The sequence below is a fragment of the Symphalangus syndactylus genome, chromosome 15, assembly GCF_028878055.3.
Source record: "Symphalangus syndactylus isolate Jambi chromosome 15, NHGRI_mSymSyn1-v2.1_pri, whole genome shotgun sequence".
Lineage (NCBI taxonomy): Eukaryota > Metazoa > Chordata > Mammalia > Primates > Hylobatidae > Symphalangus > Symphalangus syndactylus.
The window spans coordinates 84,306,728-84,334,060 of NC_072437.2; the positions used below are offsets into that span (position 1 = coordinate 84,306,728).

At 40.2% G+C, this 27,333-nt stretch overlaps 1 protein-coding gene across 6 annotated transcripts in view; it reads left to right on the forward strand.

Moving 5' to 3' along the window:
* Positions 1-27,333, forward strand: part of LRCH1 (leucine rich repeats and calponin homology domain containing 1) — a 209,249-nt gene that overhangs the window by 72,947 nt on the left and 108,969 nt on the right. For all 6 annotated transcript variants that reach the window (XM_055244617.2, XM_055244615.2, XM_063619095.1 and 3 more), the window contains exon 2: positions 24,931-25,075. In XM_055244617.2, coding sequence (XP_055100592.2) covers positions 24,931-25,075 — 145 coding nt within the window. The remainder of the gene's footprint in view (positions 1-24,930; positions 25,076-27,333) is intronic.

Genomic DNA, 27,333 nt, shown 5'->3' on the forward strand with positions numbered 1-27,333 from the left:
CGATAACATTTACTTGTGGAGTGAAATTTTGTATTAGGCAGATTCACTGTAATCAGTAATCTTCCTTCCATTGAGATTCTTTCTGTTACTTTCTTATTTAAAAACCTTCAGTAGCCTACAGCCTCCAGGTTCTGTTTACAGAGACCCTTAACAGTCTATTCAGCCTTACTTCCGCCATTATCCCTACTCTAGGCTGAGTGTTAACCATACCTACCTATGTACATCTGCAGCTGTGCCATTTTATCTGTTTGGATTCTTAACCCCCTCTCTTGCCCAAGTGCCTAGTGGCGCCCTGTTGGCACGTTGAGGGGTAGCTTAAGTGTTTACTTCTTTCCCGACTCCCTCAGTCCGTGTTAGCAGTACCCTCTTCCATACTCTTCTAATATCTTCTGCATGCTTCTGTACTCCACCTATCTGTTGCCATGGAACAGGTCACCCCAAAACAGTGGCTTAGAACAATACTATAGACTGTGTTTGTGTCCCCCCACCCCAACTCATATGTTGAAATCCTGGCCCACAGGGCCATGATATTAGGAGATGGGGCCTTTGGGAGGTGATTAGGTCACGAGGGTGGAGCCCACATGAATGGGATGTCTTTGTAAAAGAGACCCCAGAGAGCTCCTTTCCCCTTCTACCATATGAGGACACAGTGAGGAAACATCTGTGAAGCAGAAAGTGGGGTCCTCACCAGACACATAATCTGCTTGCTCCTTTAGCCTGGACTCCTCAGCCCCCAGAACTATGAGAAATAAATGTGTGGGTTTTTTTTTTTGGTCTTGTTTGTTTGTTTGTTTGAGACAGGGTCTCTCTCTGTTGCCTGGGCTGGAGCCAAGCGGCGTGATCTCAGGTAACTGCAACCTCTGCCTCCTGGGCTCAGGCGATTCCCCCACCTCAGCCTCCCGGGTAGCTGGGACCACGGGCCTGTGCCACCACGCCCAGCTTATTTTTGTATTTTTTGTAGAGAGGGGGTCTCCCCATGTTGCCCAGGTTGGTCTCAAACTCCTGAAATCAAGTGATCCGCACTCTTCAGCCTCCCAAAGTGCTGGGATTACAGGCATGAGCCACTGCACCCAGCCAAATGTTTGTTGTTTAAGCCACTCAGACTATGGTATTTTTGTATCTTCCATTGTACTTAATCTATGCGTCTTATATTCAGCAGTATTCTATGTTATATAAGGAGTTGTGGCGTGATACCACTTCCTTCATGTTTTTATGTTTCTTTTTAATTAAATTTTAAGCCTGGGAATCTTGGTAATGACGTATTATATGCAAAATATGTAATATTAGACTTGATTTTCATCAGATCAGTTTTAGCACTTTTCAGTGTGCAAAGGTGGGTGGTAATGGCTTTTTCCAAAGCCTAGTCCCTTGGTTGTATTACACTATTAATGACTATGGGTAGTGTCAGGCTCCTGAGCCCAAGCCAAGCCATCGCATCCCCTGTGACTTGCATGTATACATCCAGATGGCCTGAAGTAACTGAAGATCCACAAAAGAAGTAAAAATAGCCTTAACTGATGACATTCCACCATTGTGATTTGTTTCTGCCCCACCCTAACTGATCAATGTACTTTGTAATCTCCCCCACCCTTAAGAAGGTTCTTTGTAATTCTCCCCACCCTTGAGAATGTACTTTGTGAGATCCACCCCTGCCTGCAAAACCTTGCTCTTAACTTCACCACCTATCCCAAAACCTGTAAGAACTAATGATAATCCACCACCCTTTGCTGACTCTCTTTTCGGACTCAGCCCACCGGCACCCAGGTGAAATAAACAGCCATGTTGCTCACACAAAGCCTGTTTGGTGGTCTCTTCACACGGACGTGCATGAAAGGTAGCATAATACAATTTTTGCTGAAGTTTTGTTGTTCTTCTACTTTTAAATTAAGGACCAGATAGGAAAGGACATATGGTAATCTATCAAATACATAGCCATTGATATTTTCTTTGTTTTCTTTCACTAACCATCCTTAACAATGGGTTTATGCAAGATTTTTTAAAGAACAGCAAAATGAAAAGGTTCATAATATCCTGACTTCCTGTTTTATTATAAATGAGATGAACACCAGGTAGTGTTAATTTCCTTTAATTTCTTTATGAGTTGTCCTCAAATTAATGTTTAAGGAATGGTTGGGTGTTTTCAAATGTCTCCTACATCTTTTATTTAGACAGCATAGTGAAATGGAAAGAAATTTGGAATCTGCTAGACTCAAGTTTGCATTTTGGTTCTGTCATTTACTCATAGATGTACTACTTGGAATAATCATACTGATTTTGTAGACCAATTGGAAAGATAATTGACCAGTGTTTTAGAGTATATGTATATACACAAAATTTGACAGACATGTAATCACACAATGCTTAAGCCCCAAATGTTATTAAGCCCACACTTTGGTAAATAACATTTGGGGCTTAAGCATCTGTGTGAGTCTATATATGCCGGTATTTGTAAACGTAAAAGTGATACAAGCTAAATCAACCATCTTCCTGGGAACTAAGTACAAAGGAATGGTTCTGTTTCTAACCCTTTGGCTTAGAGTATCATAGAGTTTTTAATTTGGCCAGATTTTAATTTGACAGATAAAAAAATGAGGCACAGATAAAAAAACGAGAAGTTAAATGAATTATGCAAACTCGCTAGAGGCAGAGTTGGGGACGTTGTCTAGTGCTCTGTTGCATCATTATGTGACTGCCTGCCCTACTGTTTTCCTGCCCTTTCCCTCTTCTTCTTCCTCCCTCTCAGCCCTGGTCCACCTACCTTAGTGCATGCACACACACATGGCAAAGATCAACAAGGATGCTGGGTTCAGGGTCCTTTTCCCACTGGAGTCTGGCAACACTGTTCCTGCCTAGATATGGTTCTTGGTTGTTGGTCACTTAAAACAATGGCATATTTTGAAGGACTGAATAGACTTCCTTCTTTTTAAACTTTTCTTTTTATTTATACTTTTTGGATCCATGTAATTTCTCTGAATCATCCACATCATTTTCTACTTTTTCTCAGTTTTCATGACCTCTATTACCATTACAGGTGTCTCTGCTATAATTCAATATACATATTCCTGAAAACTTCATGCTCTACAAAATCGTACATTCAGAATAATCTGGCTAATGGGAAATATTGGTTTGGGGCAGTCTGGCTTATGGGAAATATTAAGTTGGGACCAACCACTCTAAATCTATGCTACTTTGCAAGCACAGCACTAACAAAAACAATGAAAACCATCATAAAACAGGAGCACAGTTCAGAAGACATACTACATTCCTACTATATACAGATACACTTTGGTAAATATGACTTTAACTCATGAAAATATGTGGGGCTGCTTGATGGAAGGGGATGTAAGGAAGGATATGAGGCTGGCAAGTACTGGGAGAAAAGAATGAAACACACCAAGACCTTTGCATGAGATCATGCAAAGAGAATCATGCAGAAGGTGCATCTAAGACACAAGGCCAGCCGGATGCGGTAGCTCACGCCTGTAATCCCAGCCCTTTGGGAGGCTGAGGTGGGCAGGTCACAAGGTCAGGAGTTCGAGACCTGACCCTTAACAGTCTATTCAGCCTGGCAACTACGGTGAAATCCCATCTCTACTAAAAGTACAAAAAATTAGCTGGGCGTGGTGGCGTGCACGAGTAGTCCCAGCTACTCAGGAGGCTGAGGCAGGAGAACCACTTGAACTTGGGAGGCAGAGGTTGCAGTGAGCTGAGATCACGCCTCTGCACTCCAGCCTGGGCGACAGAGTGATTCTCCGTCTCAGAAAAAGAACAAAAAAACAAGGCCCAGCAGGCTCAGACAACGACAGGAACGGTTAGAGTGGATCCTGGTGCTGTGTGGGGTGCTCTGTTCAGCCTCACTATGAATTTTGCATCCAGCTTCTGTTACTTGGAGATATAAAACAGTAATGTGTGGGGACAAATCATGGATGAACCAACTCCTGAGTTATGTCGTCATCTATCTGCTATGACCAGTCAAATTCACAGTATAGAAACATGTCTTGTAGCTGGACAGAAAACATCCAGCCCTACTACTGCTGCTAAACATCATGGAATGTACCCATTGGTTTATCCATATAGTAAGTTTTAACATTATTTTTAATATATTGTTCATTCTGAATTTGACAGTGGTCTGCCAAGTCTCCGTGAACTCCACAAATTAAATAAAGGTATCTCAGAGGGCCTTTCCCAAGAACTTTAATGCCATGTTCCTAGCAAGCTATAGAAAACATTTGAAAACCCCAAGGGCGAAATTCCAGGGCTTCCTAGGGGCAAAATCAGTGAGCAGAGTAGTAAACTGATAAAACCAGCATAGAGGCCTCTGTGGGGGAAAAAGACACCTTTCTGCAGTTAATAAATAGTACCAAAGAACACTGATTGTCTTCTCAGGGTTTGTAGCCCATTTCTGTTTTTTATTTTTAAATCTCACCTGTTATTTTTATTTTTAACTGTTCCATAGTAGTCTGATGGAAATACACTTTATATGTTCTTGTGTGCCAATCAAAAATAAAATAAGCACGATGAATACCTCTAATTGCATAGTTCATGAAAGGCTTGAAAATGATGCAGAGCAGCTGGCTAATGCTGCCAATGAGCCATTGGCTGGAGCCCCTTGTAACTCAGCCTTTGATTCTGTCTTCACCAAGCCCCAGCATCCTCAGGGCCCATGTAATGGCTGCTCAGTGGAACTCCAGGCTTTGTGGAGGGCTCTGTGGTTCTGCTGCTGGGGAAACTGTGTGTTTCTGAGCCTATGGGAATGGGTCAGAAAGCCTGGGAAATGGGGGAGAGTAGGAGCAGGAATACATGAGGAGCCAGCAATGCAGGTTGCTATTATGTCCCATGTCACTTCCTACGAGTAACTTGATAGATTAGCTTCCTTCAGGCCCAAAACCTTGAATGGACATGAACCACAGTATCAGGGCTAAATGGGTAAGAGCCCAAACCAGGTCCACTCTCCAGACAGTTAGAAAAGGTAGACATCTCTTGTAGCTGGATGGAGCAGGGGTCTCCCCCGGGGTGGTAATCCAGCAGGTCTGTAAAGAATGAGCAGGATTAAACTAAGTGAAAATGGAAAGCTGAAGGCAGGGAAGGAAAGTGAGGCTCAGGGAGAATTCTGGGCAAGGGAAAGTTACAGAGTGATTCCTTAGGGCTTGTGAGTCTAACAATTTTGATGTCAATGGACCTCATTCTTGGAACCACAGGGCAACTGATTGACTTTAGTTTTCTTTTTTGCTATATTCTTGCCACTCACTCAGTGACTGCTCATTGAAAATTGACGATAATGGCCATATGGAAAGTCTCAGAGCTTATCTAGGATTTGAGTATCTGAGGCATAATCAGTGAGTGGAACAGCAGATGGATGGGGCAGAATATTTTTCTCTTCCTTCCTGTGACAGTTGATTATAAGTTATAAAAATGGGCAATCTCTTTGTGATCTTAGCTTCCAAAATTACAGAAGGTTATCACTATTTATTATTACTACTTTTCAGCAAACTCAAAGAATCAGAGTGATATTGATTATTTAGATTTAGCAATGGTAGACTTAAGCTCTTATAAATCAGGGTCATCTGAGTCTAAAAATATATGTCTTTCTTATTTTAGCCTGACTAGTTACTTAAGAATCCAAGGTACTTTTACTTTTTATTTGAAGTTCATCAATTTGTTAAGAGCTCTACCAAGCAGTCGGTTCTGTTTCTCCTTCAGTTCTCTGCCAAGCTTTTGTGTGCTTTAAGACACTGGGACTGGGAAAAGACTGCAGTGTTTGTTAAATGGAAATTATACTGAGCCTTGAGGATTTGAATGCGTGGGGAGAGGTGCATTTTGGCTTTCCTTCCTTTGTAAAATGCAGTTAAACTGATATCCAGAACAATGGTGAGAAAACACCAATTAACTTAATATATGAAAGATAGTAAAATAAACAAGGTGGGCAGTCCTGTATGTGAGGCATTTTTAAACTCTTTGCTGTGTAAGTGCAGGCTTTTGGAAAGATCTGCTTTTCACTTTGATTTTTGCAGTCCCACACCAGCTTGCTTCTGGTTCTGCCTTCAGGGACATATGTGCTCTCTAGATCTGGGAATCTTTTTGTCTGGAGACCTCAAGATTGGGATCTGCCCCCTCCCCACCCATTCCTGTCTGAACTCTATTTTAGATCTGCAGTAAAGACTTGAGGCTTTTTGCAAGCTTTCAACTCTGAGGTATTTTGGAAAACTGTAATTTTGTTTGTTCTCTGCTGTATGCATGTGGTTTCTTAAAACACGAGTGTGATTATTTTCTGCATCCTTTCCATAGCAAACATTTCCCTCAAACTACATGCTCCAAAAGTAGGTTCTCAGTGCACTTGCCATGCTGTCTCATTGCTTATTGAGAGTGACTGTGTCTTTACAACAAATCAACTGGTTACAATTTTGAGGCTTTTTAGGTGGCTTCCAAACTTGTCTTGGGGTTTGTCCTTTATATGTTCAGCAGCCAGACATGCTCAATGCATTGTATATTTCCCAGCAAGCCATGAAGCACTATTGACTTATTATGAAACTTAATTTGATAATGAGGCAGGTCTATAAAATAGCACTTTGGGTAGTTTTTACCCATAAAATAGCAATTTGTGGAAGACCGTTAGTATGTAGCATGGACTCTGAAGCTAGAGAACTTGAGTTTGAATCTCAGCTTTTCTACTTTTTTTTCCTAGTAATTTTATTTAATTTTTTACTGTTAAATTCTTAACCTACCTGGAATTTAGTTTGGTATAGGGAGTCATGTTTGGATCTAGCTGTTGATTCTTTTTAAATATAATTTTTAGTGATTTTTTTATTATGATAAAATATACATAAGATTTATCATTTTAACCATTTTAATTTAGGTGTACAATTCAGTACATTCACAACTTTTCCACTTTTTAGCTGTGTTAGAGGTCAAATTATTTTACCTTTCTGTGTCTCCATTTCCTCTTCTGCAAGTGGGAATAATACTCCCATTAAATTGTTATGAGATTAAGACTTAATTCAGGCCGGGCGTGGTGGCTCACACTTGTAATTCCAGCACTTTGGGAGGCCAAGGCAGGTGGATCACTTGAGGTCAGGAGTTCGAGACCAACCTGGCCAACATGGTGAAACCCCGTCTCTACTAAAAATACAAAAAATTAGCTGGGTATAGTGGTGCATGCCTGTAGTCCCAGCTACTCAGGAGGCAGAGGCAGCATAATTGTTTGAACCTGGGCGGTAGAGGTTGCAGTGAGATAAGATCGTGCCACTGCACTCCAGCCTGGGCAACCAAGCGAGATTCTGTCTCAAAAAAAAAAAAAAAAAAGAGTCAATTCATAGGAAACACTTGATGTGTACAGGACAAAATAAGTGCTTAATAATAGTTGGTGGCCATGAGGATTTGTGGTACTGGCAGTCCCCCATTTGCTAGTTAAGAAGCATTTTTGAGTCTGGTGCCATATGTCTGCCCCATACATATGCCTGTGTGGTCAAAGTAATTGCCCGTTGAATTACAGTGGAGACCTCGAGAATTCTCATTGGTAACACTGGATAATTTTTTCACCATTTTTATGTCCACTTTAGCATGAGACTAATACACAGTTTGAACTTCAGGGGAGAAAAGATTTTTTAACAGATTTATATTTCAAATTGTTTGCAAGGCAATTGATAATGAAAAGATAAAACCTACTTACTCTTCAAGTTCAAAGCATAATGCAAGAGGCTTGAAGAGGGTAGACTTCTGAATATATTCCATAAACAGTATCTCTTTTCAGAGCTTTTGAGAAAACCCTTGTTTAAAAAAAATGTGAGCAACAATCATTTGTTATTCATGAATTCTAGATGTGTAAATTGTGTGATCAAAATGAGAGGAAAAAGAGAAGTCTCAAGAGAATAAGCATTTTGTCTACATTTAAGTCTTTTGGAAATATGTTTGAAAATAATATACCCGTTAAATATATTTCCTTAAATTATTTAGATAAACTGTTTCTATTGTAGTTTCTGGTAAATAGTAATATGAAATGCTTTCTATTTTATTGTCAACAACTTCATTACTTTTTAATTCAGCAAAAAGCTTCCAAATAGATCTGTTAAAAAGACTGCAGAAATCCTCTGAATTGAATAAACTATTTCTAGCCTTAAAATTCATGTTTCCACAATGGAATATACTATATTCAGCTACCATCACAAAAAATGTCTTTCTTATCAGTGCTGCCCTGGCTAAATGTGAACTTTAAAAATTGGAAAATCAGGCACTTTGTAGACAGTTCACTCTTTGTTTCATATTTTTGGGCTAAGGAAAGAAAATTGCCCAAGGAAGTATTTCTGGAAGGAGTCTAACTTCTCAGTCAACATAGTAGTTTAGCCTACAATATTTTTGTTGTTTTGGGAATTGATAGTGACCCTAAATATAACAAAAGAATATTGATTTCTAAAGCATGGATCATGTTGGTTCCTAAAAAGTGAATGATAATGTAGCAGTTAAATTCTGCCCTGTATTATACACAGTTGGTCAGGGTATCAGTAGAATGCCATCATTATTATTGAATTGTGTAATAAATACATGGGGCAGAGTGCTATAGTGGAAATAAAACTACATTTTGGTTTAGGACTTCTTGTTCCAGCCCATGGCCTATGGAGCCTATAGAGCCCAGCCTTCATGTTTCAAGAAGTTGTGAGGGGAAAGAGACAGGCATTGGCCTCATGGTAGCAGCTGCTGGAAGGTTCTTTTCCTAGCTCATTTTTCACATTTTTCCAGGGTGACATCACATGTGGTCACTATTTATATGCATCTTCCAAGCCCGCATTTTAGCCAAGACATTTCTCATGGGCTCCAGACCCACAATCTAGTGGTCAACATACTCTCTACTTGGTTGCTCCGTAGATACCCTAAGTCAAGGCATGAATATCTAAACTGATCGTGACTCTCCTCTCCCACCATCACCTCCAAACCTGTTTCTTTTCCTGCATTTCTTTTGAGCAACTAGCACGTTTCCAGTCATTCATCCATGTCAGAAAGCCCCAGATGCCGCCAGCTATTCCTTTCTCCTCACTTTCAATGTTTAATGGATCACTAAGGTCTGTGAATTCTACCTCACAAATGTCTTCCCTGGCCATTCCTCCTTTCTGTGCCACCCATCTTCACCTTATTTCAGGCCTTCCTCATTTCTCACCTGGATCTTTATAATGATGGCCTCTAGAGCTGGCTCCATGGATCCCTACTGGCCATCAGTCCCATGTGCCTCAGCCATAATGCCAGTCACAGTTCTCAAAGAGTTCTTCTCTTCCTCCCTTCCTCATCCAGGCTGTGCCTGGTAATCTGGAGTGAATTTTCCACTCCATCCTGGCAGACTTCCAAATACTTATCCAGAGACTCAGCCTACAGCTCAATCCCTCTTTGAAGCCTTTCTCAACCTTTGCAGAGTTGAGATCTAACTATGCTGCTAAATGTAAGTCTAACTCTTCATACATTTTCTCTTGTTTACCTGTCTCCCCCTCCTGTCAGAGGCTGAGTTACTTGAGGTTGTGAATTGAGTCTTATTCATGTCTGTCTCTAATATCTAGCATGGTATGTCTCCTTTATAGCAGAAATCTATAAATGATTGAGTGAGTGAGTGGATGTGTGGGTGGTTTTTCCTGGGGTGGGAAGGGTTGGGAAGGTACCACATAGCCAGTGTGCACCTCCCTTCAGCCTCTATGACTTTCTGATGAGCATGCTTACAGGTAGTGACTTCTTTTGACCCTTACCAGTTAGATACGTGCTCTGGGACCAGAGCTGCAGAATATAAACCAGTAGTTTTAAAAAGTTATTATTATCTCCATAAAGATTGGATTTTTTATAGGCCAAGGTAACAAGGTTGAACACAACCAAGTGAACCCAGTGAATTATATTTATTTCAGTGAGGTGTCTGTATGCACTGTGGCCATCCCAGAGGCCTTACTTTCAATTCATATCCACTGACTCAAGGAGGCTTTACTGCCACCCAGCACTCACACTGCCTTTGTCTTCTGTAGAGACTTTCCCACAGTCTGTTCACTACTTCATACTTTCTCCTGCACTTAAACCTGTAACATGTCTCCATCCCTGCCTCTCAGCTAACTGGGCTTGCAGGCAATTAGAAAGAGCTTCCCTGTGTACCTGCCACCACATCTTCTCAGTTGTCTGCATTTGCTGGCTAGTCTCCCTTGCTGTGGAGGAATTGTTGATGCGCCTGGGAAGGCCACACCCTCCACTTGAAAGATCCGGTCCCCTCCCACCTTTTTTTTTTTTTTTTTTTTTTGAGACGAGTCTGGCTCTGGCGCCCAGGCTGGAGTGCAGTGGGGCGATCTCAGCTCACTGCAAGCTCCGCCTCCCAGGTTCATGCCATTCTCCTGCCTCAGCCTCCTGAGTAGCTGGGACTACAGGCGCCCGCCACCACGCCCTGCTAATTGTTTTGTATTTTTAGTACAGGCAGGGATTCATCTTGTTAGCCAGGATGGTCTTGATCTCCTGACCTCGTGATCCACCCGCCTCGGCCTCCCAAAGTGCTGGAATTACAGGCGTGAGCCACCGCACCCGGCCCCCTCCCACCTTTTTAAGGACATCACTCCATCAGTTGTCTCCTTTCTCTTCTGAATTGTCGGTTTTCCCCTGGCCACCAAGCTATTCCCATCAGCATACAAACATGCTGATTTCTTCCCCCATACCATGCCCCTCTCCAGCTTCCATTTATCTGCTCTCTTTTACCTTGACTTGCCTGAACTCATTAACTTAGTCCTCTCCTTTCAGTCTCTCTCTTTGCAAAGTTTTAAAAGCTTTTAATTTTGGTAAAATATATACAACACAACATTCAACTTACCATCTCAACCTTTTTTTTTTTTTTTTTGAGATGAAGTCTCGCTCTGTCACTCAGGCTGGAGTGCAATGGCACTATCTCGGCTCACTGTAACCTCTGCCTCCTGGGTTCAAGCGATTCTCCTATCTCAGCCTCCCACATAACTGGAATTATAGGCATATGCCACATGCCTGGCTAATATTTTTTTGTATTTTTGTAGAGATGGGGTTTCACCATGTTGGCCAGGCTGGTCTTGAACTCCTGACCTCAAGTGATCCACCTGCCTTGGTCTCCCAAAGTGCCGGGATTACAGGCATGAGCCACTGCGCCCGGCCCATCTCAACCATTCTTAAGTGTGCAATTCGGTAATGTCAGGTACATTTACATTATTGAGCCACCAATCTGCAGAATGTTTTCATCTTGCAAAACTGAAATTCTATACCCATTAAACATTAACACCTCATTTTTCTCTCCTCCAAGCCCCTGGCAACCACCCTTATACCTTCTTTCTCTGTAAATTTGACTACTCTGGGTAATCGTGCATTCTCTCCTGAACCCACCTTCATCAGGCTTTTGCTCCTACATTCCACCTCCACCGCTTTTCTCAGGGTCACCTGTGGCCTCCACTTGCTGGATCTGACAGTCATTTCTCAGTCTTTGGCTGATTTGACCCGGCAGCAACTATAGGAACAGTGGAGCACTCCCTCCTCTTTGAAACACTGTCTTCACTTGGTTTCCAGGGACCTTGCTGGCCTGTGTTTTCCTCCTTCCTCACAGACCACTCCCTCTTAGTCTTCTTCCTCTTCTTGCCTCTAGAGGTTGGAATGTCCCAGGGCTGGGTGCATGGCCCTATTCTCTAATCTTCACTCACTCCACTTTAGAGTTGATGTCTTTCCATGCCATTTATACTTTTATAGTTCCCAATATTTGTCCCTGAGGTCCAGCTGTGAACACTTCCTTACCTGCATATCTAATAGGTGTCTCAACATTTGCATCTCCAGAATGACTCTTGACCTGCCCCACAATATCTGCCATAGGCTTCCACATCTGAGGATGGCAACTCCGTTCTTCCAATTTCTGAGGACAAAATTGGGAATCATAATTGACTACTCTTTTTCTCTCAAACCCCCATCCAATCAGCAAATTCAGTTGGCTTTGCTTTCAAAAGATACAGCCTGAGTGTGACCACTTCTTGTCACTTCCACTCTGCCACTCAGGTCTAACTGCCATCTTACGTTGCTTGGGTTGTCACCTCCTCGCTGGCCTCCCTGCCTGCCCTAGATTCCAAACACAAATCTAGCGAGAAGAGCCTATGAAAATGTGAGCCACCCTCTGCTCCAAGCCCTCCAGTGGCCAGGAAATGGCAGACTTTTACAGTGGCCGAAAGCTCTGTGTGATTGCCTACTCCATGACCTCATTGGCCTCTCTTCCTGATTTTCTCACCCTTGTTCCCTCGCTGGAGTCACACAGCCTTCCCTGGTGTCCCTGCAGTATGCCACCCTGCTGCTACCTTAGAGCTTTTCTGCTCTCTGTCCCTCTGGGGAAAGGCTCAGCCCTTAAGGATCCCGTGCCTTCCTCTCTTCTTTCCGTCAGCTCTGCACTCAGCTGTCACCTTGGTTGCGAATTCTTCCCTGGTCACCCTGTTTAAAGTTGCCATGCCTCTCCTGCACTTCGTAGTTTTTTTTTCTTCTTATTTTTCTTTCTCGCACTTACCACCCTGTAACATGCCATACATGTTACTTGCCATTTGTGTTTGTGTCACCCCACTGGAGGGTGAGTTCTAGAGAGCGGGATTTCTTTGCCAGCGTTCGCTGGATTTGCCCACTGCTTAGAGCTATTTCCGGCGCATAGTAGGTACACAACAAGTATGCCTTGAATGACTATAGAGAAGCAGCTTTCACAAGACAGAAAAGCGTAATTAATTGCCCACTTCAGCCTCCTAAACTATAGGGTTCATTTGAAATTTCAAGTTCTTATTTTATCCAAAAGAGAACAAAGCTGAATTAAACATTGCTTCAAACGATATCGTTGAATCGTTTCCAAGAAGGATATATAGATGAAATTATAATTTAGGTTGCTACGGACACATTTATACATATGAAGTATTTATGACAAATATAGTATTTGTATTATATACAAGAAAATTACTATGGATTTGCAAATCGATTCATATAAAATTTATTTTCTTATGGGACATTACAGTAGCTTTGAATTTTCTGAATTATATTTACTTAAAAATGTCACTGGCAATATCTTTGAGGGTTACTTGTTTTGGATAAAACTTGTGGCAATAATTCCTCCTTTGACTTCTTCAGCAATATGTTAAAACTGGCACGGAACATTTGAATAGCTTTTGAATTTTTACCTCGTTTGAAATTAAACAGTTACTGATGTAATTAATACCGTATGGTATAAATTTTGAATTCTGCATGATTTCTACTTCAGAATGATGCCTGCTGCCTTCATTCTACTTTATGTTTAACACAAGTATTTGGAAAACCTGAGTAGTGGTTATCTGGCTTAGTGGAACTATAAATTACTCCAGGTAAAAAGGAGGATTCATTTCTTTATCTTGGAAGTCTTTAAAAATATACTGATACATTTCCATCCCAAATTAGCAAGTCTCTTAGAGGGACAATAATTTTATGTTTGCTAACTGAAAATCTTACACGGCCTCATGCCTAAGATTATTTACTACACATTGTATCAAAATAAAGTTTGATATGCCACTAAAAGGCTTTTTTAAATAGGAGAGATCTAATCAATCACATACGTGAACGTGCTGCGTATACTACAAAACCTCTAGATCCTCTTTAGCTTTGCAAGGGGGGTGGGTAGTTTTGGCTTTCCTTATGTTTTTATTTGTTATTTGTGAAGCATATAATAAAAGAAAATCTAAGAAATTGAGGATTATGGTTAACTGAAGTGTAATAGACTGTTACACGGTATATTTGACTTCAAAAGCTTCCAGCAAAGAAAAATCCTGGAAAAAAACTTTCTGGTTTGGTCATTTTTATTATAAAAGGCTTTCTTTTTTCCAGCAAAGAACATTTCTTTTACGGTTAAAGAGTTTCAATATTTATGTAATTAGCAACTCACAGCAGTGCCTTGTTTCATTCTTGATTCTAATCCTGGAATGATAACATACCAGCAAAGCAGCAGCCGTAGCGTCCACAGAGCCTACTTCTCTGCCTTTTTTCTGTCTCTCTGTAGAGAGAAGTCCACTCTCTTCTCTGATCCCAGTGTAGTAATGTAAATTTGGGCATGCAGAAGGTCAATGTTCCTTAGCATCCTTGGGATTCATTTTCTTTGCATTTCCCAAATAACTCACCTTGCAGCAGTTGTCAGATCCCTTAACTAGTAACTAGTTTTCTTCGAATTATGGTATCACATAGACTCTCTGTGGACTGGCTGGTAAGAGACTGTTACCAGCTGCTCAGCTTTAGTCAGGCAATAAGGTATTTGTTACACTTCAAATACTTAATCATGTGATTTAGTGAAAGGCCATTTGAGCTCTAAAGCCTCACAGTGGAAAGTTTCTGAGACCTCTGCCCTCCCTCTCACACCCCAGAGAATCCCTAGTCTCCTGCCTTCCTCTCATGCTATCTGCATGACTGCTGTTAGTCTGCTCGGCCAGGAAGATGGTCCGACACACACCCTGTTCACTGCCCAGGGTCTCAGGATCCCTGTCCTGAGCAGAGTCCCGAGCAGTGTTGTACCTGCCAGGAAGCCCTTTGGGCTCTTCTGCACCCCTGGGGACCAGTGTCCCTACAGTAATCTGTACTCATGTTTATTCTCACAATTCTCTCTAGAATTTAAGTCATGAGCTGTGTGTCTCCCTTTCTGCACTCAGAGAGTATCAGAGGAGGCCTGGTGTCCTAGTTATATTTCATTTTTCAATTGTCATTTGTTGAACTCCAGACACTGCTAACTGCTTTGCATGCATCATCTCACTTCTTCTTCCCAGTGTTTATAAGGTGCAAATGAACCAAGCACATATAGTTGGCCCTGTGATGAGTGAGGGAATAGATACACTGATCATTGAATGGAGCCAGAGAAAACCGTTAGGTAAGTTGAGTACTAACTTAGTGGAAAGAGAAACCTTCAAAGTAATTTACAGATTGTTCACTTATTGTACAGAACTATTATTTCTTTATTTGTGTCACATGGAACCCAGTAATAGCTAACATAATAATGATAGCGGTTATTCATAGAGTGCTTCACTCTGTGGCAGGCACTGCTCTAAGGGCTTTATATATATCATTCCATTCAGTCCTTTCACTAATTCAATGGAGCCAGTACTATTAATGTCCTCATATTACAGATGCAGAAATTGAGGCATAGAGAAATTAAGTAATTACTTCCAAGTTCATGCAGCTAAGTGGTGGGACCAGAATTTGAACTCAAGCTGTCTGACATGAGGACCTGGAACCAGGCTGGGTTTTCAGCAAGAAAGGACAGTGCCCATCTTGGGCTGGGTGGAAACATGGCACTGAAGACATGGGCTCTTCGTTCTGGAGAAAATATTAGGGACCTGGTCAATGCTCACTTGCTTTTAGTAATAAATATTCAATTCAAGGAATATTTATTAAGCTCTTACTGTACAACAATGAACAAAGATCCTAATCTTCATGGAGTTTACATTCTAGGAGGGGAAGAGAGAAAATTCACATCTATCTACATGACTAAATTGCATTGCTATGTTAGAAGGTTATTTATGTGCCAAGATAAAAAGAAAAGGTAGAACAGAGGAAGAAGGTTAAGATGGTTATGAAAGAAGTTTTAAGGAGATGATCAGGGAAGACCTCATGGTTCATAGTGGAGAATTGTTGATCACATTTCTGTTATTTGACCTGACTTCTTTGTTGATCTCTTAAGAGATGCAGGCTGAGATCTTGACTCACTCAGAACTTGTAGGGAACTGCTTAATGTTTCTGCCCATTTAACCCTGGAAGCGTTGGGTTGTTTGGTCTGCAGAGTCAGGGGTGAGTCAGCCCATGGGTTCTGCTTTATTGGCTGGGTAGCACTCCCTTACTGCAGGGCAGTTCTGAATGTGTGCCCCATAGGTGCTGAGTCATGGGGCTGGGTGGGGTGTCTAGAGGAGTGGGAAGTGAGGGTCAGACACCGAGGACATTGCGGAGCTGAGAGAGGAAGTTCATGATAGGTAGAAAGATGTAGCTGAGATTCTTCTAGAGAGACCCTTGCCTGCCTAGGTGAAGATAGGGATGGATTGTCCAAAGAGGGCAGATGACCCTAGATCCTACCTCTACCCAAGGACTATCGTCACCAAGGCTGTGGTCCCAGGAAGAGCAGCAAGTGGGTGGAGATAACAGAGCAGCCCGCTCAGTACTGGGAAAACAGCAGGTTCCATGCACTTTTTTGGTGGGCCAGGGCTTTAGATGAGTAAGTGACAGATTCACCTTTTACCCAGTTATTGAGACATCACGATGAATGTTAAGATTCTGAAATTAAATTTCCATGATAACATGTTTATGGGTCATTTGGTCTTCCTCTGTGGAACTGGTAATGATTTTGACTTTCAAGATGAGATCTTCTCTTCTGACCATAAAACAAGATGTTGCAAACGAGGTTCCCAGCTGTCCTGGTCTGTCGTTATGGCTGCTCGATGGCTCTGGTGGCTGATAACTCAGGATGTTGTTGCTGGAGAGCGGGGAACTCATCCAGATCCTCCTGAGACACCACTTTCCTTTTTCATACAAAAACAACACCGTGCTTCCAATCGTGCTGACTGCACACCAGATTCCATTGACTGTTTTTCTACCCTACCCTGCTTATTTTTATTCATCTGGCTACTTTATTTTAGGGATTTGCAAAGCTTGTCTTGGCAGTGGTGACTCTTATTGTTTTATTTCTGGTTGCTCGGCTTTCATGTGAATGCTTCCATTAAGAGGCGGACGTGGGGAGGACGTGGTTCTGGGGTTCCGGTTTGCTGCCTAGGTATGTTTGCACAGACAGAGCTATGGCGGCCCAGCAACGCACTGCAGAGCCGGACCTAGGCTGGGATTCCAGCAGGAAAGGACAATGCCCATTGTGGGTTGGATGGAGGATACGTGGCACTAAAGACATGTGCTCTTCTTTCTGGAGAAAATATTAGGGACCTGGCCATAGGTCACTTACTTTTAGCACAGAGCTATAGAATCTTTTTAATGCCTGGTGATCAGGCATCTGAAATGGGTCAGTCATTTTTTTTTTCTTCTACAAGCTATACCCATACGAACAACTGATGTTGCCTGTATGCAGTTCTATGAGGCAGAATCAGTAGATTCAAGACAGGACTTTGGTGTCATACAAACCTGGATTAGTTCTTGGCTCTGCCACTTACTAACTCTGTGTCCTTGGGCAAGTTACCTAATCTCTCTGGTCTTTAGTGCCTGCATGTGATTGGGAACTGTAACAGCACCTGCCTCACTAGGTTGTGATGAGGATTACATGAGGAAAAAACCCCACACATTTTCTGTGATCATGGACAACTCAAAATATGCAAAACTCCATTCCAGGTCAGATTCTTGTTGCTCTGATTGTATCAGAAACTAGCTGAGGAGTTCAGAGTAAGAATCTAACCTAGCAATGCTTAATTCCGGATTGGGTAAGATTTTATTTCCCAAATTAGGTTATTTCTCAGGTACTAGCCTGGTATCCAAATCAGACCCTTTCTGGGAGCTACCTCTGCTCTTAGGAGAGCAGCATCTGTGGAGGCTTGGTTTAGGTAGAGAAAGCAGAAATATGTTGTGTCATCTGCTCACCTGGCTTTCCCATAGCACAGTGGGAATCAACTGGACATCTGAAGAATCCTGATGTCCAAGTCACGCTCTAAAGTTTCTGGCTATGAACCCCAGGCTTTAGGATGTTAAAAAAAAAACTCTCCAAGTGATTGCAGTGTGCCAAGAAGACTGAGAAACAATACATAGATAGCTCATAAGCCGATTCACTAACACCTCTATATAAGCATATTTATAATAGAATGAGAGCAATAAATAACAAAGACAAACACAAATTCTTTATCTGCATGTATCTCTAGCTTTTAAAAGCTTACTTATCTTTCTGTCACTCAGACCCTACTGTACCTTTTCACAGCCCCTTGCCCATTTGCCCCCTCTTACTTGGTTGCCATTCAAGACAAAGATACTAGTTGCCTTTTTAACATTTTCCTGTTATCTATGAGGTCTTATTCTTTCTGTCTTTCCTGAGGGGGAGAACCTTCATTATTCACAACTTGATGTATCTGTCATTGTTAGTGGTGCTTTTGGCATGGCTCTGCCCTTTCAAAGGCAGAGTTAGGAATGCTCATATCTCTCTGTGAACCATGAACGGACTGCCCTCTCATGTCTTTAATTCAACTAAGTCCTAGATTCATTCCTTCCTTTCTCTCTTTTTCTCCCCCCTTTAAAGAGGGACCAGATGCTCTTTTATTTCTTGGTTATCAGGACAGAAAAATTTTTGAACATGTCCGTATATCTTTCGCTCCCACTGTTTGTAAAGGGATTATCTATTCTGGATTATCAGAGTCAAAACATCTTGATCCAGACTCACTTCCCCTTCCCTTCTAGGTATCTTCCCCAGGGTGGGTTCTCAAAGACACAAGATGATTTCCACATCAGCCTAAGCAAAGCATCAAAAAGCAAACATGCCCATTTTTTTTTGCACCCTCTTCCTCTCTTCTGTTAACAAAGTTGAGGATTAAATGATACTCAGAGAAAAAGCAAGTCATATATTTGGAAACCTATTAATCAAAATAGAGTGTTTATGTAAGGTTAATATAATCAGCAATTCGAGCCAAGCTTCATGTTGTTACTTCTAGAATTAAGCCCATCAGCTGACCTATTTTTTTCAGTACTTTCCTTTTTTATCCATGATTTTCATCACTTTCTTACCTTCTGGGCTTAAACAAAGACCATGTCGACTTCATTTTTGTTGAATTTTGGACACATAAAAGTGCAGTGAAGATTTAATTGCTGTATCTTCCTGATAATAAAGCTGGTCTTGCTTGGCATTATTCCATGGAGAAATAGTAGTCTTGTGTGGGGAGCTCTATCCATCTTTAGCATTGGGCACGTAAGTGACAGAAGCTTTCAGAGCCTTAGTTTTGTCATCTTTAGGTTGGTGGGGCTACTGCTGCTGCGTGCAGTGGTTTAAATGAGGTGCCAGATGTGAAGCTCCAGTGTCAGTCATGCTTGAATTGGTCAATGCATGGTAAACTTTGCCACCTGTCATTCATCTACTTTCTCCCAAATGCCTAGCTCTTTATTTGTGCCATTTTTAAAGCACAATTAGAGCATCCTGCCTTATGTTTCATTCTGGGTTTGCCTCATCTTACTTTTCAAAATTTAAACTCCTTGAAAGTAGGCTTGAAGTACTTTTCCATTTCCGTAGATACCCCATCCTTAGTGTACACTGAGGATGCATACATAATTGCAGGGAGTGAACTAAACTGAACAAAAAAAAAAGGAAAGCTTTTGTTTTTCTGTTTTGCAGTTTTGTTTTAACTTGGGCGATGCTGATCTGGGCAACTGTTTTTGTATAGCCAGTGGTAGTGTCTAAGCTGTGTGTAGGTTTTGTAATCTAGTTTCATCCTTGTTATTGTAGAAATTGTAACACAAACCCAAGACAACAGGGGACCCATTGCATAGGTGAATTCTCACTAACTCAGTGGACAGGGTGGTCTGCCTATTTGTCCAGCAGTGTAGGCCTGGGCATGGCAGAAGCCCACTGTTACCTTATAACTTTATGAATGTATAATGTGTAGCCTGGCTCCTTTCAGAAAGGAATCCTAAAAAAGTACATCTAGAATAGCATAATTAAAAACAAGAATTAAAATAGATCAGACACAACTTAAAATAATGGGAAAATGAAGGCTTTACCAGGTAAACCTCCTTTTCCTTTCAGCTAGCAGGACTAATCTCATCCCTTGAGGGGCTCTGACCAGTCTCTTAGCACAGCTGCTTCTGGGATGCAGTCAGACAGCCAGGGAAGAAATTACTTGGAAGGAAAAATGCCAGAGTTTCCCTCAAAGCTGGAGATTGTGGAGGAAAAGATAAGAAGGGGGGAGAGCAAATATAATCTGTATTGTAAATAGTAATGAAAATACCAGACTGATACACTAATTAGTGCAATATTCTAGCATGTTTTTAGCAAATTGTTATTAATGATGCCATTAGTAAGTTTAGCTCAGAATTGAATATTAGCTGAATTTGTAAGTCATTTTGTAATTTATTTGTCTTAGCATTACATTTTTCCCAAGTTTGAAAACAGAACACTTTTAAAATTCAGATTATATGATGGGATATATATTCTACAGTGAAATGTCAAATTCATTAAAATAATGTGCCAATATTTAATTACAGTATTGGTGGGTTTATATTTTATAACTTCTTGTGATATTTAACTGCTGCTATTAATTATGATGATGAAACAAAATTTCTTGGATTTTGAATATTTTTGACTTAAAATATTTGACTTCAGAATAAATTTGACTTATTCATATAAATCTTAGCTTTGAAAAGAATGTTAGAACTCATCAGTTTTATATACTTTAGTATTACCTATTCAGAAACAGAGGTCTAGAAAATTGAGTAACTTTCTCAAACATCTCAGGTGGTTGCAGATTTAGAACTAGTCTTCTGCTCTCAGGTTAGAGTGGTTTCTATTATTAATTTTATGTCCCATTGTCCTTTAAAAGGTTCGTAGCTATGTGACAGTATTTCTACAAAAATACTATTTTCGTCTTGCTTAAACAAACATTAGTGACACTGAAATCACAGAAACACTCTCATTACCTAAAATACTTCTTGAAATATCCTACGCACATGTATTCTATATCTTTTTCATTCAGTTAGATAGTGTAGTTCTAGCAATTCTCAAGAAAGGTAAAGTTTGGAATGTAAACTGGACCCTCAGTGGAACTTTCTTTGAGTTGATCCTGAAGGAAATGACACATAGAAGTTTCCTGGGCAAACCTCCAGCACTGTAGCACATCAAGATCACTATGTCTTAGTAAAGTGTTTCAAAAAGAAAGAACACAAGAGACTTCTGGAATTCTTTTCTATTTAGATTCTAAACATTCATGAAAGGAGGGTTGCTTCAATTTTTTCCTTAATTTAATATGAGGAACTTCACAGTTTGCTCTTGCCTCTTAATTCTTTTTAAGTGAAATGAAATTCTTTGTGTAGAGAAGGAGTAAGAATGCTGATGGGAGAATGAGACAGAGATGTGTATACACACATACACACAATTACATATGTTATCATAATATGTATATATTACGTATCACAATGAAATAAGCAATGCATTGATATCTCTAAAGGCACAGAAGTATCTACAGTGAGAAGTCTTCCTCCCATTCACTCCTGTCCTCCTAGCCAGAGATCCTCTCTCCAGAAACAACCACTTTAGTTTCTTGTGTAGCTTTTCAGACACAATCTACTTATATTTAAATAATTATGTAAATATTCATTAAAACCCACAAATACTATATGCACTGTCCTGCAACTGTTTTTTTTTTAAACATTTATAATCTATTTTGAAGTTTGTTTTTTATCAGCACATATAGAGCTGCTTCATTCATTTTTATGGCTGCATAGTATTAGTATTCCATTATGGAATATAATGTTTAATGTTACATTCAATCACACAAAATAGAATTAATATTATATTAATATTGATTGATTGAATTTTAGCATATTTATGATGTTTGTTAATGGTATATTAATACTTAACCAGTCCTCTATTTTATTTGCTTTCCATCTTTTGCTATTTGAAACCATACTGGCTGGGCGCGGCGGCTCACGCCTGTAATCCCAGCACTTTGGGAGGCCGAGGTGGGCAGATCACCTGAGGTCCAGGGTTTAAGACCAGCCTGGCCAACATGGTGAAACCCCATCTGTACTAAAAATACAAAAATTAGCTGGACGTGATGGTGAATGCCTGTAGTCCCAGCTACTCAGGAGGCTGAGGCAGGAGAATTGCTTGAATCCGGGAGATGGAGGTTGCAGTGAGCTGAGATCACACCACTGCACTCCAGCCTGGGTGACAAAGTGAGACTCCAACTCAAAAAAAAAACCATGCTAAAAAATATGTCATTTGCATATGCATAAGAATATCTGTAGATAAGAAAGACTGCTAGGTTAAAGTGTATGTGCATTTGTAATATTTACAGATATTACCAAAAAATGTCCTTCATTTACATCACCACGGCCTCAGCATTACAATGTGTTTATCAGATTTTTTTATATTCACTATTCTAATAGATGAAAAATACCATCCCATTTAGTTGTAATTTGTGTCACTCTAATTTGAGTGTGGTTGATCCTTTTTTTCATATGATTGAGAGCCATTCGTATATCATTTTCTGTGAGCCATCTGTTCATATCTATTTTTCTTTTCTTGTTTATGATTTGTCTTATTTCTGTCAACTGTAGAAGCTCTTTCTGTGTATAAAAAATTTGCCTATTAGGTTTAGGAATTGTAGAACTTTCCATCCTCCTCCATTCCTTGATTGTCATATATGTTTATGGTGAAGTTTTTGTTTTAAAATGCCATAATTTTTTGTGTGTGTTGAATTTGGCACTCTCGCTTTATACTATTCATACAAAGCCTTCCCCATTCTGAGATCGTAAACACAACCCATGCTGTCCTGGTGCTATTACAGCTTCCCTTTTCACAGTAGATCTCTGATTCATCTAGAGTTTATTGAGATAAAAGGTGCGAGATAAGTAGTCATCTTTTTTTTTTTTTCGTTTTAAATGGCTATCCAGTTTTCTCAGACTACTGGCCTTGTGTCTTTTCCCTGTTGATTTGAAATGCCACCTTTATTGCACACTTCAGTGGTTCCCAACCTTTTTGGCACCAGGGACCAGTTTTGTGGAAGACAGCTTTTCCCCAGACTGGGGTGGGGGATGGTTTCAGGATGACTGAAGCGCATTACTTTATTGTACACTTTATTTCTGTTATTACTACATTGTAATATATAATGAAATAATTATATAACTCACCATAATACAGAATCAATGGCAACCCTGACCTTGTTTTCCTGCTCTAGACGGTCCCATCTGAGGGGGATGGGAGACAGTGACAGATCATCAGACATTAGATTCTAACAAGGAGCACGCAACCTAGGTCTCTTGCATGCACAGTTCACAAATAGGGTTCATGCTCCTATGAGAATCAATGCCCCAGCTGATCTGACAGGAGGCGGAGCTCAGGCAGTAATGTGAGCAGTGGGGAGTGGCTGTAAATACAGATGAAGTTTCACTTGCCAGCCTGACGCTCACCTCCTGCTGTGTAGACCTTTACCAGTCTGGTCCGTGGCCCTGATTTCCATATGTATGTCTCTTGACCCATTTCCCGTCTTCGTAATTCATGCCATTGACCTTCCCATCTATCCACCACACTGCTCTATGATGTCTTTTTAATATCCAGGAGAGCTCATCCTCTCAGGGCTCTTCTTTGTTGAGAAATACTTCACTATTTTCACATTATTTTACCATGAGATCTTTAGAATCAACTTGTGCAATAACCCCAACAATTTTTTAAAAATTCTGGAAGTATTTTTTTGTTTAAATTGGAAGTGCCTTAAATTATATAGATATAATTGAGATAATTGTCATCGCCTTTTAAAATTTTGCCTTAGTAGCATTTTAAAGTTTTCTTCATATAAATTTTGCATATTCCTTAAGATTTGCTGGGGAGTTTGCCCTTTTGCTATTATCATAAATTATATCTCTTCTTTTGTGTCATTTTGCTGGTGTGTGTAAAATATATAAAATATCCCTTAATAAGGTTGTTTAAAAATTAATACCACAGCCTTTCACATATCCTTGAAGATGATCACATATCATTTCACTTTGGTTTATTTACAAGGTGAATTGTTTTGATAGTATAAGATCCTTGTATTCTCTATGAACCCATAAAAAAGGACGATTTTATGTTCTTTGCAGGGACATGGATGAAGCTGGAAACCATCATTCTCAAAATTATTCCTTCAAAGTTTGTTAGAATTCACCCTCTGAAGCTATCTCATCCTGATTTTGCTTATTTGTATATTTATCTATTGGAGGGAAGGTGGCTCTTTAACATTTATTTCATCTGTGATATTGACATATTTACATTTTCTGTGTTTTCTTTGGCTAAGGTGTGGTTCCTTAAGTATATGTTACACATTATTTACTGAAAATCTTCAGTTACTGTTTCAGTCTCTTCTGATACAGGGTGAGGTTATCTCTTATTGTTGAGTTGTTTTCAAAAGTGGTGGTTCTTTCCTTATATTCTATGTTTTATGGAATTTGACATTCATGTCTCTCATTCATTTAGATATTAAGATATTAAGGACTATTGCCTAATCTTATCATTGGGATGGTAATACTGTAGGCCGTACTGTATGATTACGCTGCTCTGGGGACTGTGATTGCTTTCTTTGGTACATTTGCCCAGTGGTGTCCAGTTTTACTGCTGATTGTGCTTCATAGTGTCAGTTCTTAATAGATACAATTTATCTCAGTCTTATATATTATAGGCTCTCAGTAATTCTAGTGAATAAAATACTTGGTTATTGTCTGTTATGGGTTCATTTGTAAAGGATGTAAAAGACATGTTCCTACAAAAATTAGCCAGGCATGGTGGTGCATGCCTGTAGTCCCAGCTACTCGGGAGGCTGAGGTAGGAGGATCACCTGAACCTGGGAGGTTGAGATTGCAGTGAGCTGAAATTGTGCCACTGCAGTCCGGTATAGGCAACCAAGTGAGATCCTGTCTCAAAAAAAAAAAAAAAAATTGAATTAATAATTGTGGTAAATATATATATGTATTCAGATACGTTAAAGGATAGCATTTTACATACTTGTCTGGTAGAATGAGTTGGAAATAATTTTTAGATACAGTAAAAAGTTCTTTAGAGAGCTGAAAAGTTTTAGCGGTATTTTTGCTTTTCCAAATCCCACATGTCCCAGAATTTGGCAAGGAAATAGAAAAAGGAAGTGGAAATCTCAATGCTGTAGTAACAGAGGTGCAAAAAAAAAAATGATGATGTTGGTCAAATTGTATCACCTTAAGAAAAACAGTGTTTGTTGTTAATAAAAGTGTATTGATTTTGTTCAGATTTTATTGAGAAAATATTCTCTCCTTTTCTTATAGATTTATCTAAAAACAGACTGATTGAAGTTCCAATGGAATTGTGCCATTTTGTATCACTGGAAATTCTTAATCTGTATCACAACTGTATCAGAGTCATTCCTGAGGCCATCGTTAATCTGCAGATGCTGACTTACCTGAACTTGAGGTAGGTTAAACATAAAAGTTGTAATCAAATTCAATGAAAGAAATAAAAAACTTATGCTTTCATTTCTATCCGTTTTTTTCCCCTTTTTGCAATTCTTGATTTTTCTTTGATGTAGATCACACACGGATGTTTTAAGTAATAACTTTTGTAATAAATTTGTAATGTTGTTAATACTGTTCTTGGTGCTAGACTTCCCTGAATGTCAATATGACAAGGTTTTTTAAAAAAATGATTTATATCATTTATTCTCTTTGTCTAATTAGTATTTGTAAGGTTGTAGTTACATTGTCTTCAAGTATCATGTAGATTTTGGAGGAGGAAGTATAAAGCAAGTGAAAAAAAGTTTGGTTGTTAGGGCAAACAAGGAGCAAAAAAAAAAAAAAAAAAAAAAGAGAAAGCCTGGGTGATCTTTGGCAATTAATTATTGGTAACATTGGACTTTGCTACCTAGTACTAATTGAGCCCATTCACTTTAAGCCTTCTTAAGAAAGTTGAGGAGCACTGAACAACTCTAGCCAGATACAAAGTTTGCTATCTATCTTTACATCCCGCTAACTTAGGTCAGTGTTTGCTGAGCATGGTTTAGTAATGTGCATTGATTGATTATGCACAACATGGTATCATGTATTAATGCCCCTGAGTAGCTCTGATATTAAGAAAATCAGTTATTTTAAGGCCTTGGTTTTAGACTTTGCAGCTAGGTTCTCTGGTCTAATTCTAAATCCTTTCCCCATATCTGGGATGTCAGGAGAGAGAGGGAAGCTGTTTCATCAAACCTATCTTTACCGTGAATACGAGATCCCCAATTGCAAGCCTGAGTGTAGCCTTTACTCATGTCAGTTGCATCATGTTGGTGTGCAAAGGGGAGCAAGGCTTGTGTTGAATAACAGATATACCCAACATCAAAGTTTAGAAAGTTGAATGAACCAGGTATAATGTCAGTGGTTTTTTAGTTTTGATTTTAGTTTTGATTTAGTTGGCTACTGAAAATTACTGGTTTTCTCTTTTTTTCCTTGCAGTCAAAAATGAGTTTTTGGCTGGATGTGGTGGCTCACGCCTGTAATCCCAGCACTTTGGGAGGCCAAGGCGGGTAGATCACCTGTCAGGAGTTGAAGACCCGCCTGGCCAACATGGTGGATCCTCGTCTCTACTAAAAATACAAAATTAGCTGGGCGTGGTGGCGCATGCCTGTAATCCCAGCTACTCGTGAGACTGAGGCAGGAGAATCGCTTGAACTGGGCAGCAGAGGTTGCGGTGAGCTGAGATAGCGCCATTGCACTCCAGCCAAGCAACAAGAGCGAAACTCCATGTCAAAAAAAAAAGAGTTTTAAGTTGCATATCTGTAGAAGTGCATTTTTTTTTTTTTTGAGACAGAGTCTCACTGTGTCACCCAGGCTGGAGTACAGTGGCACGATCTTGGCTCACTGCAAGCTCTGCTTCCCGGGTTCACACCATTCTCCTGCCTCAGCCTGCCAAGTAACCTCGCTACCACCCTTGCTAATGTTTTGTATTTTTAGTAGAGACGAGGTTTCACCATGTTAGCCAGGATGGTCTCGATCTCCTGACCTCGTGATCTGCCCGCCTCGGCCTCCCAAAGTGCTGGGATTACAGGCGTGAGCCACTGCGTCCAGCCAAGTGTATTTGTTTTTTTTTTTTTTTATCAGGGTTGAAAAAAATCCTAGCAGGTTTTTAAGTAGCCTTAACTTCTTTTTGGTAAATAAGGTGTAGGTTACTGTTAGGATTGTCTGGAGGCTCATATATCTAATCTTCACTTCTGCAGATTTCTAACTTATCTGACCATTGTGAATTTTCTTGCTGTTTCTGACCTAGTAGGGTGTTAATAACCTTGGAATTTCCTGGTGCAGCAAGCATAAGTGTCTATAGAATTTGGGTCAGTATCTCCTAAGACATCTGTACTCTAATTCCAACATATACAGGGGAAAGCATGTTTACTTACCTACTCCTGTCCTGCTGTGACATTTTCACTGCTAGTATTCCTGGATGCAGTAAGTCTATATATTTAACTTTGCATTGTTGTATTTAGTCCATGTTCATTGAGAAACTTTTGGGTATGGATGTCATTTTACTTTTACAATGATAGGGATTTTTTTTTTTTTTTGAGACAGAGTCTCGCTCTGTCACCCAGGCTGGAGTGCAGTGGCGCCATCTCGGCTCACTGCAAGCTCTGCCTCCCAGGTTCACGCCATTCTCCTGCCTCAGCCTCCTGAGTAGCTGGGACTACAGGCGCCCGCCAACAC